This window comes from Suncus etruscus, chromosome X (genome assembly GCF_024139225.1).
Source record: "Suncus etruscus isolate mSunEtr1 chromosome X, mSunEtr1.pri.cur, whole genome shotgun sequence".
Classification (NCBI taxonomy): domain Eukaryota; kingdom Metazoa; phylum Chordata; class Mammalia; order Eulipotyphla; family Soricidae; genus Suncus; species Suncus etruscus.
The window spans coordinates 71,180,320-71,192,628 of record NC_064868.1 but is presented as its reverse complement, the minus strand read 5'-3'; the positions used below and the strand labels follow the sequence as shown (position 1 = coordinate 71,192,628).

At 41.4% G+C, this 12,309-nt stretch overlaps 2 protein-coding genes across 2 annotated transcripts in view; both read right to left on the bottom strand.

Moving 5' to 3' along the window:
• The window catches only part of LOC125998606 (protein BEX4-like), a 108,855-nt gene extending 96,812 nt beyond the window's left edge, over nt 1-12,043 (bottom strand). The window contains exons 1-2 of the mRNA XM_049766645.1: nt 12,029-12,043; nt 11,666-11,701 (exon numbers count right to left, since the gene is read on the bottom strand). The gene's annotated coding sequence lies outside the window, so the exon portion shown is untranslated. The remainder of the gene's footprint in view (nt 1-11,665; nt 11,702-12,028) is intronic.
• LOC125998605 (protein BEX1-like) lies at nt 10,563-12,081 on the bottom strand. Its single transcript, XM_049766643.1, has 3 exons — nt 12,029-12,081; nt 11,615-11,701; nt 10,563-11,186 (listed from the first exon to the last, which is right to left on the bottom strand). The coding sequence occupies exon 3, from the start codon at nt 11,179-11,181 to the stop codon at nt 10,795-10,797; it is 387 nt and encodes a 128-aa protein (XP_049622600.1). The 5' UTR covers nt 11,182-11,186; nt 11,615-11,701; nt 12,029-12,081; the 3' UTR covers nt 10,563-10,794.
• Nucleotides 12,082-12,309: the final 228 nt, after the last annotated feature.

Genomic DNA, 12,309 nt, shown 5'->3' with positions numbered 1-12,309 from the left:
CGATTTTTGACATCTTTATTTTGGTGTAGATATTAAAGTTGATGTGTCCAATTTTATTTTATTTTATTTTATTATTTTATTTTATTATTTTATTTTATTTTATTTTATCTTTATCTTTCTTTTTGCATTCCGGCATGGTTTGATTTCAGAACCGAGACTATTGTGTGGTGCTTGTCCTTATTGCTGTAGTGCTCACTGGATATTCAATTTGATATTTCTTTCTGTATTGTTGTGGTGTTTCATTACCGTTTTTATGTGCTCTCTCATACTTAGGGTTGAAAGCCTCTATAAAAACTCCGCCCATTTTTAGCTTATTTGAATTTTTTATTTTTTATATTTTTACCCCATTCTATTGCTTTTCTTTCCTTCAAACAAAACCACATAACTCGAATTATCTAGCTCCGCCTCTCAAATAGGGGGGACAAGGGAGGATACCAGGACCAAACAGATATTTGATCACTAATTGTAAGCTAGACAAAGAGGGGACCACCTACTCTAGCAGCCCGGGGGGGGGTGGTGATGGTGGAGGATATGGGTTGCAGAAAGGGAACGGGGATAGGGGGAGGACAAATTTGGTGATGGGTATTCCCCTGATTCAATGCTAATACGTACCTAAAATACTACTGTGAAAGATATGTAAGCCAATATGATCAAAATAAAAATAAAAAACTTGGTGTTTTCACCAATGTACAATTCCAGTCCCTGATGTCCCCAGTCTCCTTCCCGCCCTATTCTCTGCTTAACTCTGGGGCCAACATTTTCTTCTCTCTCTCTCTCTCTCTCTCTCTCTCTCTCTCTCTCTCTCTCTCTCTCTCTCTCTCTCTCTCTCTCTCTCTCTCTCTCTCACTCTCCATCTTTCTCTCCCTTTTTTATTTCTCCTTATAGACACAGTGTTTTAAATATTGTTACTGAAAGGGTATAATTTCTCTCACTTTATCTCCTTTAAGCACCCAGTTCTAGTCCAGAGTGCTCATTTCCAACTATCATTGTCATAGTGGTCCCTTTTTTGTCCTAACTGCACATCCCGACTATTTGTGGCAAGCTTCCAACCATGGACTGGTCCTCTTAACCATTGGCTCTGTTGTCTCTGGATATTACTTACCATACTACCTGTTTTTAATATCCCAAAAATGAGTGTGATCATTCTATATCTGTCCCTCACATTGTAACTCATTTTGCCAGGATAATATTCTTCATGTTCATCCATATCTAAACAAATATAATGGCATCATTTTCCTAACAGCTGCATAGTATTCCATTGTGTATATGTAAAGGTATCTTTATCCATTCGTGTGTTCAATAGTACTTGGATTGTTTCCAAATTTTGGCTATTATGAATAGTACTGCAATACGTATAGAAATCTGGAGGGATTTTCTGTATATAATTTTGGTTCCTAGCATATAATTCTAGGAGTAAGGTTGTATGGAAGTTCAATTTCTAGTTGTTTGAGAATATCCATATTGTTTTCACAAAGGCTAGACCAATCTACCTTCACACTCAAAGTGAATAAGAATCCTTTTCTCTTAGCATTTGTGTCAGTACTGGCTGTTCTTGTTCTTTATGATATGTGCTAGACTCGATAGTGTGAGATGATATCTCATTGTTGCTTTAATTTACATCTCCCTGATGATTAATAAGGTGGAGCATTTTATTTGCCTATTCACCATCTGATTTCTTATCTGAGAAAATATCTATTTATTTCTTCTCCCCAAATTTAGGTGCCTATCACTTCAATGTCATAGAGTGTTCTGCCTACTTTTTTTTCTCTAAGTACCTTTTGGTTTCAGATTTGATATCAAGATTTTTTTTTTTTTGCTTTTGGGCCACACCCAGTAACGCTCAGGGGTTAATCCTGGCTATGTGCTCAGAAGTTGCTCCTGGCTTGGGGGACCATATGGGACACCGGGGGATCGAACCGCGGTCCGTCCAAGGCTAGCGCAGGCAAGGCAGGCAGGCACCTTACCTTTAGCGCCACCGCCCGGCCCCCATGATATCAAGATTTTTAAATTAATTTTGATTTGACTCCTGTATACAGTGTTAAAGAGTGGTTTGAGTTAACTTTTTTGCATGTAGTTGACCCATTTTCAAAACACCACTTATTGAAGAGGTTTTCATTGCTCCACATAATTTTTCTTGCCAGTTTATCAAGGACTAATTGATCATATACCTGAAGGTCAGTTTCAGAATATTCAAATCTAGTCCATTGATCTGAGGGTCCATATATAGTTCAATACTGTGCTCATTTAATGACTACTGCTTTATAGTAATTTGAAATTGGGCAACTACCTCCGATCTTCTTTTACCCAAGGATTGCTTTAGCTATTTGTGGAAGTTTATTGTTTCATATGAATTTCTGGAGTGTTCTTTTATGTAATTCTTTGAAAAATGACATGGTTATCCTTATCTGAATTTCATTAAATATGTACAATGTTTTGGAAAGTATTGCCATTTAATGATATTAATCCTCCCAGTCTAAGAGCATTTATTTGTGTTCTTTTATTTCTTAAAGTGGAGGGTTTTTTATAAGTAAATATCTTTATTCAAGCACTTTCATTACAAACATGATTGTAGTTGGGCTTCAGTCACAAAAAGAACACCCTCTTCACCATTTCCCTCACCAATAATTCCAATCTCCCTCCTCCACCCCCTGGCCTGTATTGGAGACAGGTATTCTACTTCTCTCATTCATTAACATTGTCACCATAGTTATCAGTGTAGTTATTACTTTAATTACACTCAGCACTCTCTGCAGTGAGTGAAGCAGAGCTTTGTAGTTTTCTTTTATGTCTTTCACCACTTTAGTTTACTCCAGCATACTTGATTTTTTATTAAATTTATTTAAAGAAAATGCATTACATAGTTGACATAACTTATCATAATACATTAGTTTCAAGATAACCAAATGCAAAGTTATTAAAAAATAGAAAATAGAAAGATTAAAGAGATTGAAGACAAAGGAAAGAAGAAAAAGTTCAGTAGCAAGTATATTTTTGAAAATTCTTGGTATCTATTCACCAATGAATTCACTAAAGCACTAGCAGAAGATTTAGTAATCTTTTCTTTTTTTTTTAAGGATAAGAGTTAAAGAAATGCAGTAAAAACGGTGTGAGAGTGGCAATTGTTGTTTGCGTAGGCCCAGAAACGATGGGGGAAATAGAAAGGAAAAGCCTTGGCCTAACTACAAGGAGACCTTACCCCTGAGTATTTTGACATAAGATGAGCTCTGGGCTCCAGTTGTCCTACCCCTGAGTCAATCTCTGTGGTACCAGTAAACTTTTTTTGCACAATTGCTATTATTGTTGTAGTTAGAGATCCTGGTTTCTTTGTATATCCTACATCGAAGGATGATGTGGAGCATCACCTTACCCTTACAGGGCAATGCGGAGAGCCCTACTCTGAAAGTAGGTTGTTGCTGTTGCTAAGTCATCTGGGTGTTAAAAGAACCCTCTTTGGAATAAGTCGATGCCAGGGCAGCTGTATGGTCTTTCCTGGTAGAGGTTTGCTTCCTGGTGATGTTATAGACATCCGTGGTTATTTCTGTAGATGATATCCATGGTTCAGGGGCGAGAGGACAATGCCATTCTTCTGAAGTCTAAGCCAAGTCATTATGACAATGTTCAGGGTGTAAGGCCCCACTGCATTACAAAATGTGTGTCCCTAAATCTATTAGATAAGAACTTATTTGCATGTGTAATATTTTCCCATTTTAATGTGTCTATGCAGAAAAGGGAGTAATGCCACAAGGTATTACTGGTTCATATGGGGACCGAGGGAACAAGTTCAACAATCCCTGTAAACTTGGTTCTAACAGGAACTCTAGAGACTTTTCTACTGGAATTCCTTATTGAATAGATCAAAAAAAAAAAAAAAACAGTGGGGGAAAATGTTACTATATAAGAGGATATTCAATAATGGTTATAGCTGTTAAGGGAATACAGCTAAGATATTCAAAAGAGATATACGTGTCCCTTTTACGCCTTAGAAATAGTCGGGGGTGTGTGTGTAAAATCCGGAGCACCAATTTGATCTTTGGCCTGTGTAGTCTGAAAAATGGCTCCCAGCAGTCCCATATCAGAAAATGTCCTTGACCAGGGACTTCTCAGAAACCGAGTCTGGTAGCAAGCAAAGGTCCACAGTGATGTGAGCTGGAGGAAAGGAGGCCGCTGAAAGCAAATCAATAGCAACAGAGTATTGGTTTCTTCTTGGGCTGAGAGTCTATCGTTTCGCTTTGGGAGATGGTTGGCAGCTGGCTAGAGTAGGGATAATGATCTGCTTTATGAGGAGCCAAGACCTGCGGATAAAAAGGGTTAAATGTGGGGTAATAGCAGGTAGAGGTGAGGGAGTGAAGGACTAGAAATGAGCTTGTAAGGTGGTGAGCCAAGGTGGGAAGGTCAGTATACAACATAGACATTCTGTATATTGCAAACGTACATTAAACATACATAGGTATGGTGGACCTGTACGCTCATGTGCATACATCATCAGACATTAAGGATTGACCCATGGGTGACAGACAAAAAGCTGATTAAAATGAAATAGGACAGAATGCTTAAAAAAATAAAATAAAATAAGAAAAAGATGCCAAGTCTGATATAGAAGTTTTCCATTTTCTAGGCTAGTCATGCTTGTTGAGGGTAGACTATACTGAAAAATGGCTTCATGAATTAGATTCTTTATAGTGCCTTTCTAGAAAAAAATCATAGTATTTGCGTCTAGAAAGCTAATTGAAATGGTAATGTCTTGTGTCTTACCACAAAGAGTGGAGAGTGTATTTATTTATTTATTTATTTATTTATTTATTTATTTATTTTGGCTTTTGGGCATCACCTGGTGGGTGGTAGGCACAGAGGACCATATGGGATGATGGGACTCAAGCCACCATCAGTCCCTGATCGGCTGTGTGCAAGGCAAATGCCTTAATGCTGTGCTATTGCTCCAGTCCCTGGAGAGTGCATTTAAAGTGGAGAAGGGTCTACTATGAAAATGGTAGTTGGAATTGGTCACTCTGAACAAGAACTGGGTGCTTAAAGGAGATAAAGTGACATACTAGGCACCCCTTCATTAAGAATAGTGCAAACCATAGTGTTATAAAGAAAAGAGAGAGTGAAGTAAAATGCTTGCCCAAGCAGGTGGCAGGTGAGGGTGGGTAGGAGGGAAGAAGGTATCAGGGAGAGTGAGTGCAAGGGAAACTGGGGATATTGGTGGCAGGAAATGTGTACTGGTGAAGGTTGTTGCATATTGTATGACTATAACTCAGTCAATAACAACTTTATTTGTGAGAAATAAATTGTATTAGGAATAACCATGTAACCACAGTGTAACCACAGTGTTTAAATAAAAAACACACACACACACACACACACAAAAGAAATGTCTTTTTATTCGTCAAAAAGCAGCCAGCCACCACTACTGTTCCTGTCTTTTTCATGGCTGCTCTCTTCCTAACTGAACACTTTTTTTGTTGTCCATATACAAATATATTTTTGTAAACTTTGATCATACAAGAATACACAAGTAATCTAATTATAATAGGACTAAAATGTTATACAAATTCTAAAGGAATTTTAGACATCAGGAACATAATAACAGATATATAGGACAAAATTATTCATCAGTACACTGAGCATGACCAAAGAAAGAATCATTGCTTTTGAAGATGTGTCAATACAAACCTCTTAAAGTGAAATTCAGAATAGAACAAAGTATGTAAACATGGGTGGAGTCCATTAAAACCAAGAACTGTGAAAGAACTTTCAAATTTGTAACCTATATGTAATTGGATTAACAGATCAAGAATGCTAAACTAATTTAGAATAAATATTTTATTAGGGAATTTTATTTTGTTTGGTTTGATTTTTATTTTATTATTTTATTTTATTTTAACAATTTTATTTTGTTTGGGCAAGTGTGCTTCCTATTGATAACAGACATAAAACAACAGAATTCAATAAAGGGTTGATATCCAGAGATACAATGTACTCCAAAAGAGTGACCAAAATATCCATAAAACTTATAAAATGGAGAGGAAATGAACAGACACATCTCAAAGGAAGACAAGTATATGGGAAGTAGGCACTAGAAAAAGTTCTCAGCAACACTTAACTTTAGGAAAATTCAAATTAAGATGACAGGGCCCGGAGAGATAGCACAGCGGCGTTTGCCTTGCAAGCAGCCGATCCAGGACCAAAGGTGGCTGGTTCGAATCCCGGTGTCCCATATGGTCCCCCGTGCCTGCCAGGAGCTATTTCTGAGCAGACAGCCAGGAGTAACCCCTGAGCACCGCCGGGTGTGGCCCAAAAACCAAAAAAAAATCAAATTAAGATGACTATTCGATATTATGTCACACATAACAAAAATAGTGGGAACAATTTCTTTTGGTAGGGATGTGGTGAGAAAGGAACTATCACCTACTGCTGTTTGGAATGTTGTACAGTTAAACTCCTTGGAAGATAGCAGAAATGTAAGAATAGAACTTCTATATGACCCTGTAATTCTACTTCTTGGTATCTAAGACCAAGATGGAAAAGCATTCATTCAAAAGGATATATACACACCATTATTCATTGCACCACTTAGCACACTTGTTAGAATATAGAATTAATTCTATATATAAGTATCCGATGACAGATTAAATAAGTAATATATAATATATTATTATAATATATATGTGTGTGTATATATACATATATATGTGTACATATTATGTATAATATATATACACTCTGGAATACTATGCAGCTGCAAAGAATGATGAAATCATGCAATTCACTTTAGTCTGGTTTGAACTGGAAAGTACCATTTTAAATAATCCAGAATGATAGGAGGATATCGCTTTTCTGTGTAAATAGATGAGAGAATTTAATTTAAATTATCAAAAGGGAGGGAGTAATCATGAATCTTGGGCACACTTGTGGTATATGTACATATTTAAACTGAGTTAACAGCACTGTAAGCATCAGATCCAAAGTACATCAACCAAAATTTGCAATACACGTGTCAAAGAAGCAGGCTATGTGGTGGGAGGGAACCTGAGGACATTTGGGGAGAAAAGCTGATTGTGGTGGAACTGGTGCTGGAATAGTATATAGGAGAAACTCAACTATTAATTACATTGTAGGGGCTAGAGTGACAGCACAGCGGCAGGGGGTTTGCTTTGCAAGTGAAAGCGGCCAACCCAGGTTCGGTTCCTGGCATCCCTTATGGTCCCCTGAGCCTGCCAGAAGTAATTTGAGTGCAGAACCAGGACTAATCCTTAATGGAAGCAAAATTTCAAGTTCATTCTAAATGACATTTAGATATAAACCTTTTATTTCTCCTCTAATTAAAGTACATTTCCTTTACTATCTGGACTTCCTGAAAAAAATCTGGTGTCTGTGTATGCTCTCCTGGTTCTATGTAGTAATTTCATATTGTACTGTTATTTTCAGTCACTAGGTGGCTCATAATTTTATTTTTTTGAATTTTCTTTAGTAGAGTTGATTTTTTTCTGTTTTGAGGTTATAACCCAGGACCGCACAACAATTTAGAGAAAGGCAAGTCTATTCATTGAGCTGTACCTGGCTCTTGACTTGAAATTTAAGGGGAAAAAAATTTATGTTAAACTTAGAAGATCTGCATTTTTATCTCAAATTTAGTAATATGTAAGGACTCCAGACTTCATATTTGTCTCATCAAATTTTATTAATGTTATTATGCATTTATGTCATTCAGTTTATTTAACAAATACCTACAAGTAGAGCATTGGGAACTCCAATGATCCAATCCATGTCTATGTTTCAAACCTCTTTCTTGAATTTTTTTGGTGGGGGGGGCACACCCAGTGACGCTCAAGGGTTACTCCTGGCTATGTGCTCAGAAATCACTCCTGGCTCAGGGTACCACATGGAACACTGGGGATTGAACCCAGGTCCATCCTTGGTCAGCTGCGTGCAAGTCAAACACCCTACCACTGTGATATCGCTCAGGCCCCTATTTTAAAACTAGGCATACTTCCCTCTCTCATTGCTTTATTTTTACATATTTATAGGAAAATATATATCACTTTTGTGGACAATGGCCACTCTAAAGAACAAAAGGAAGCTCATTTGTAACAAATATTATATAGGCAATATAACCATCATCTTTGATACGATTGTTTGGAACCTCATATTCTGTTCATGTACACTCTTCCATTTGCTTTCCGTTTGTTGATTGTTGAACATTTTTTGGTCACACCCATTTGATGCTCAGGGATTACTTCTGGCTATGCACTCAGAAATCGCCCCTGGCTTGCGGGGACCATATTGGACGCTGGGGTATCGAACCGCGGTCCGTTCCTTGGCTAGCACTTGCAACGCAGACACCTTACCTCTAGTGCCACCTCGCCGGCCCTGATTGACCATTTTATATGGGGCCTGTAGTATTCAAACTACTCTCTCAGAATCACCTTCTGATCCAAACGTTCTGTTAAAAGCCTAGGGAATCTGGTTGGCAGAAGATATTTTATAAGAGGCAAAATAAAGTTAATATTTGTTAAGGTTGATAGAGCAACTTAGATTTGTCTATATAAGAAGAAAAAATATTATTCAGGTGGAGGTCATGTCTGTCTAGTCCGATATTCTGTGGATTCACATTAATTTTCTATTTATCCTTGTGAAGGAATTGATGAATATCCCTGGACCAATGAAACCAGGCATCTTATTTTGTTTAGGGCCACATTACTTTGGTGGTGCTGTGGATGGGGGGAGAGAAGAGAGATAGAAGAAAGGAGAGAAGAGAGAGGAGAGAGAGAGATAGAGAGGAGGGTCTGGTGGAGCTTTAGCTAGTTTGTCCAGTCCATTTACCTGCCCCTTCTCTTTATACACTACAGTCTAACATGAATATGCCATGTCACAAGAATGTATCTTTGGAATTGCTTAACTTTTGAATCAATGACACGTGGGGTTTGTTGTAATGTTTTCACTGCCTACCCTATTTTCCTTTGGTTTCATAGGTACTATTTAGAAGTTATATGTAAATAAGGGTTAGCAGACTTTCTGTTAAGGTCAGAGAGTAATAAGTATACTCTGCAAGCCACTTCTATTGTAGTGCAATGAGCTAAATAGCATGGTAATTTATAATTACAAATTCTCGTAAAACTTTATGAACACCAGTACTTGAGTTTCATTTAACATGCATTTCATGACAACTTGATTCTTTTCAACCTATAAGAAAGTAAAAATTATCCTTAGCTCATTGACTCAAGTAACAATGAGCAAAATTGGTATAGTGGGTTGTGGTTTGCCAACTTTTGTTGTAAAATTCTAACTTATTATGTGTACAAGTCTGTCTTTATAACTTGCATTTCACCTACTATATATTCCATCTTACCTTTGCTTCTCAGGTTCTTTGGGGACACTAAAACCTACTTCTCATAAATATCTACCCGACATTATATTTGCATATCTCATTTGGGTACCCACTGAATTCAGACAAAATCGTGCAATCCACTTCATAAAGGGTAATTCTTCATATATTCAAAGGTTTCAGGAGGATGGGTGTGTTATTTCATATAGAAACTAAAACCACCCTAAAAGTGGTTTCATGAGGAGTGGGGAACTACCACTAAGAAAGGAACCAGACATGCAAGGTCTTCCCATTAAGCTTAACAGAGTAGACATTTATCCACTTGCATAATGGTTTCCATTTATTGGGTTCCAGAGTAAATCACTGGGAGATATATTGTTGGGGGCCACACCCAGCAATGTTCAGGGCTTATTCCGGATTCTGAACCGTGGGATAACTCCTGGAAAGCTCTAGTGACTACATGGTATGTTGGGATCAGACTCAGGTTAGCTGAATGCAAGGCAAACACCATACCTGTTGTATCATTTCAACTGTATCAGTGGAACATCTTCTACCTGGCAGCAGAGAAATGGTCCTTTATTTACTGAACTTGCTCAGAGTAAAGAGCACTGACTTGGAAATGTGCCCAAATATGTGATTATCTAAAGATCTGATCTGACTTGTACCAGTGCAAACAAGAATTTGAAACAAGCTCACATATTTGTTGCCATATCAGGAATAGTCCTGGCTAGTGATTATTAGTTTGATCTACATATTTTTACAAGACATATATATTTTATAATTCTAAAAAGATCCAAAAATTAAGGACTGTGTTTAGTAAGTGCTCAGACTGCTTTTTGTCTATCAGGTGGTCAAGATCTTTCACCACATGCTTAATCTTGAAAAACTGATAAAATTAAAATTATATATAATTCTATTGAGATACGCTTAGGCCAGAGAGAGAGAGTACTAAGTTTAAGGATAGTCTGCACTTCGAAGATCAACTGGAACTGCAATTTATTCCCCAGCATCACTAGGTATAGCCTTGTAAATCTAGAGCACTTTTGGCATAGTGCAACAGGACCTGAGCAGCCCTCCTCTGCAGAACTGTTGTTGAACTTATGGGGAATCAGCTTGTGTCAGCAAAAGGGACCTTCAGGGTTCCTGAAAAAAAAAAAAACTTAGGACCCTCCCATGAGATGAATAAATTTCATAATTTAAGTTCACGTTTTAAATTTCAGATGTGAAATAAAGATAATTCTTTTTAAAACTTTATTAATTCACAATATATGAGCATCTTTCCATGCAATAGGTAAAACTCCCCTGCTGATGGAAACTTACAGACTGGGTCAGAATCACATTTAATTAGATGCTGGTAATAGAAGACCCACGATGCACAACAACGAAATGTTTACAACAAAAATACATCACAAACATATATAAGTGTAGGAAGCAGGCGTGTCCTCCAGTAACTTTAGGGAAAACAGTATTCAAGGCATAAGGCAAAATTCATCATGATGGTCATGGTGAGGGGGGTCAGTACTAACTGCCCGAAGCGTATGACTGGACTGCTTTTCCTTCAGTTTTTCCCTCAGCTCCCTCATCTCTGCCCCAATATTCCCCGCATTCTCTTCTTTCATTTTGGCCTGGGGCTCTCCAAGCCTCTGGATCATGTCCCATCTATACTGCAGGATGGGCTGCCTAACACGGAACCGCCTACGATTGCCTCTGGGCACACAGTATTCAGCAGTTTCCAAAGGGAGAGCCTGAGGCTCTCCTTTAGCAGCGTCTTGATCCTTTTCGTCCTTCTTGGCGTTTTCTGGATTGGCGGTTTCCATGTTCAGGCTTTTCACCTCTGGTTCCTCTCTGGACGCCATTGCTCCTAGGAGACAAGACCAGAGAAGGGATGAGTTTTTCTCCGTGCCCGATCAGCACCGAGGACAGAGACCTACTACGCACCCCCGCTGCAAACGGGGCGCCCGGGGTTCCCGACGCCCGCTCCAACTGTTGCCCACCGCACTGGTCCCCCACCTGGGAGGCGCCCGGCGTCCTCTAGGGGGCCCCCAGCCCGGCCGGGCTTCCCGCTCGCTCCCGCCCGCCCGCCCCCTCCCCTCCCCTCTCCCCGCTGCGGTCCGGTCCCTCCCCCAGCCCACCATTTCGTTTCCCCTCCGGATCATCCCCCGGCCTCGGCGGACACCAAAATGGAGGACGGGATCCGGGGTTCGGGGAGGGAGGGGGCGGGCGCCGCGTCGGCGCCCCATCTCCGCCCGTCCCCGCTCAGCCCGCTCCCCAAACCCCGCACCCACCTACCTGGGCCTCTGGTCGCCGTCGGCACCGGGCTCGGCTTCTCGCGGCGGCGGCGGCAAGTGCTCCCCGGAGGCGCTCGGACCCTCAGACCTGCGGGCGCAGACGCAGGCGGCGATCGGCGCGGCGCCCCCGCCCCCGCACCCCCAATCCCGGGGCGCCCCCTTCTCCCGGCCCTTCCCCCGCCTGCCCGCGCCCCCCCGGCCCGCCCGACCACCATTTTCTACGCCGCGCAGGGCCGGGGCGCAGCGAGGGAGGCGAGGCGGATGCGGGGTCCGAGCGCAGGCGGGGCGCGGGACGCCCCCGGACCCGCACGCACCCACCCCGGCCGGGGCCTCGCCGCGGGGGCTGCGGGATCGGGAAGCGCAGCCCAGCCCCGGGCACGTCCGCGCTCCTCCCGCACCCCCGCCGCATCCTTACCGTCGGCCCCGCCGCCTCCTGCTTTCCGGAGCCGCACCTGTGCCCGCGACTGCCGGGCCCCGGGCCGCTCGCTGCCAGCCAAATGCGCGCAGGCAAGGGATGGCCGCGCTCGCTCCGGAGGACAGTGCGGGAGCCGCGGCTCGGCGAGTCACGTGAGGCCTCGTCACGACTGGCTCCGCCCCCAGCCGCGGCCCGGCCCCCAGGGGCGGAGTCGGGAAAGGCCCCGCCCCGCCGCCCCCGTCTTTTCGCCATCCTGCCACCCTTTAAACACCACCTACCTG

Excerpts from the sequence above, each read along its gene's own strand:
- LOC125998605 (XM_049766643.1), bottom strand. The coding sequence starts at position 11,181 with ATGGCGTCCAGAGAGGAACCAGAGGTGAAAAGCCTGAACATGGAAACC.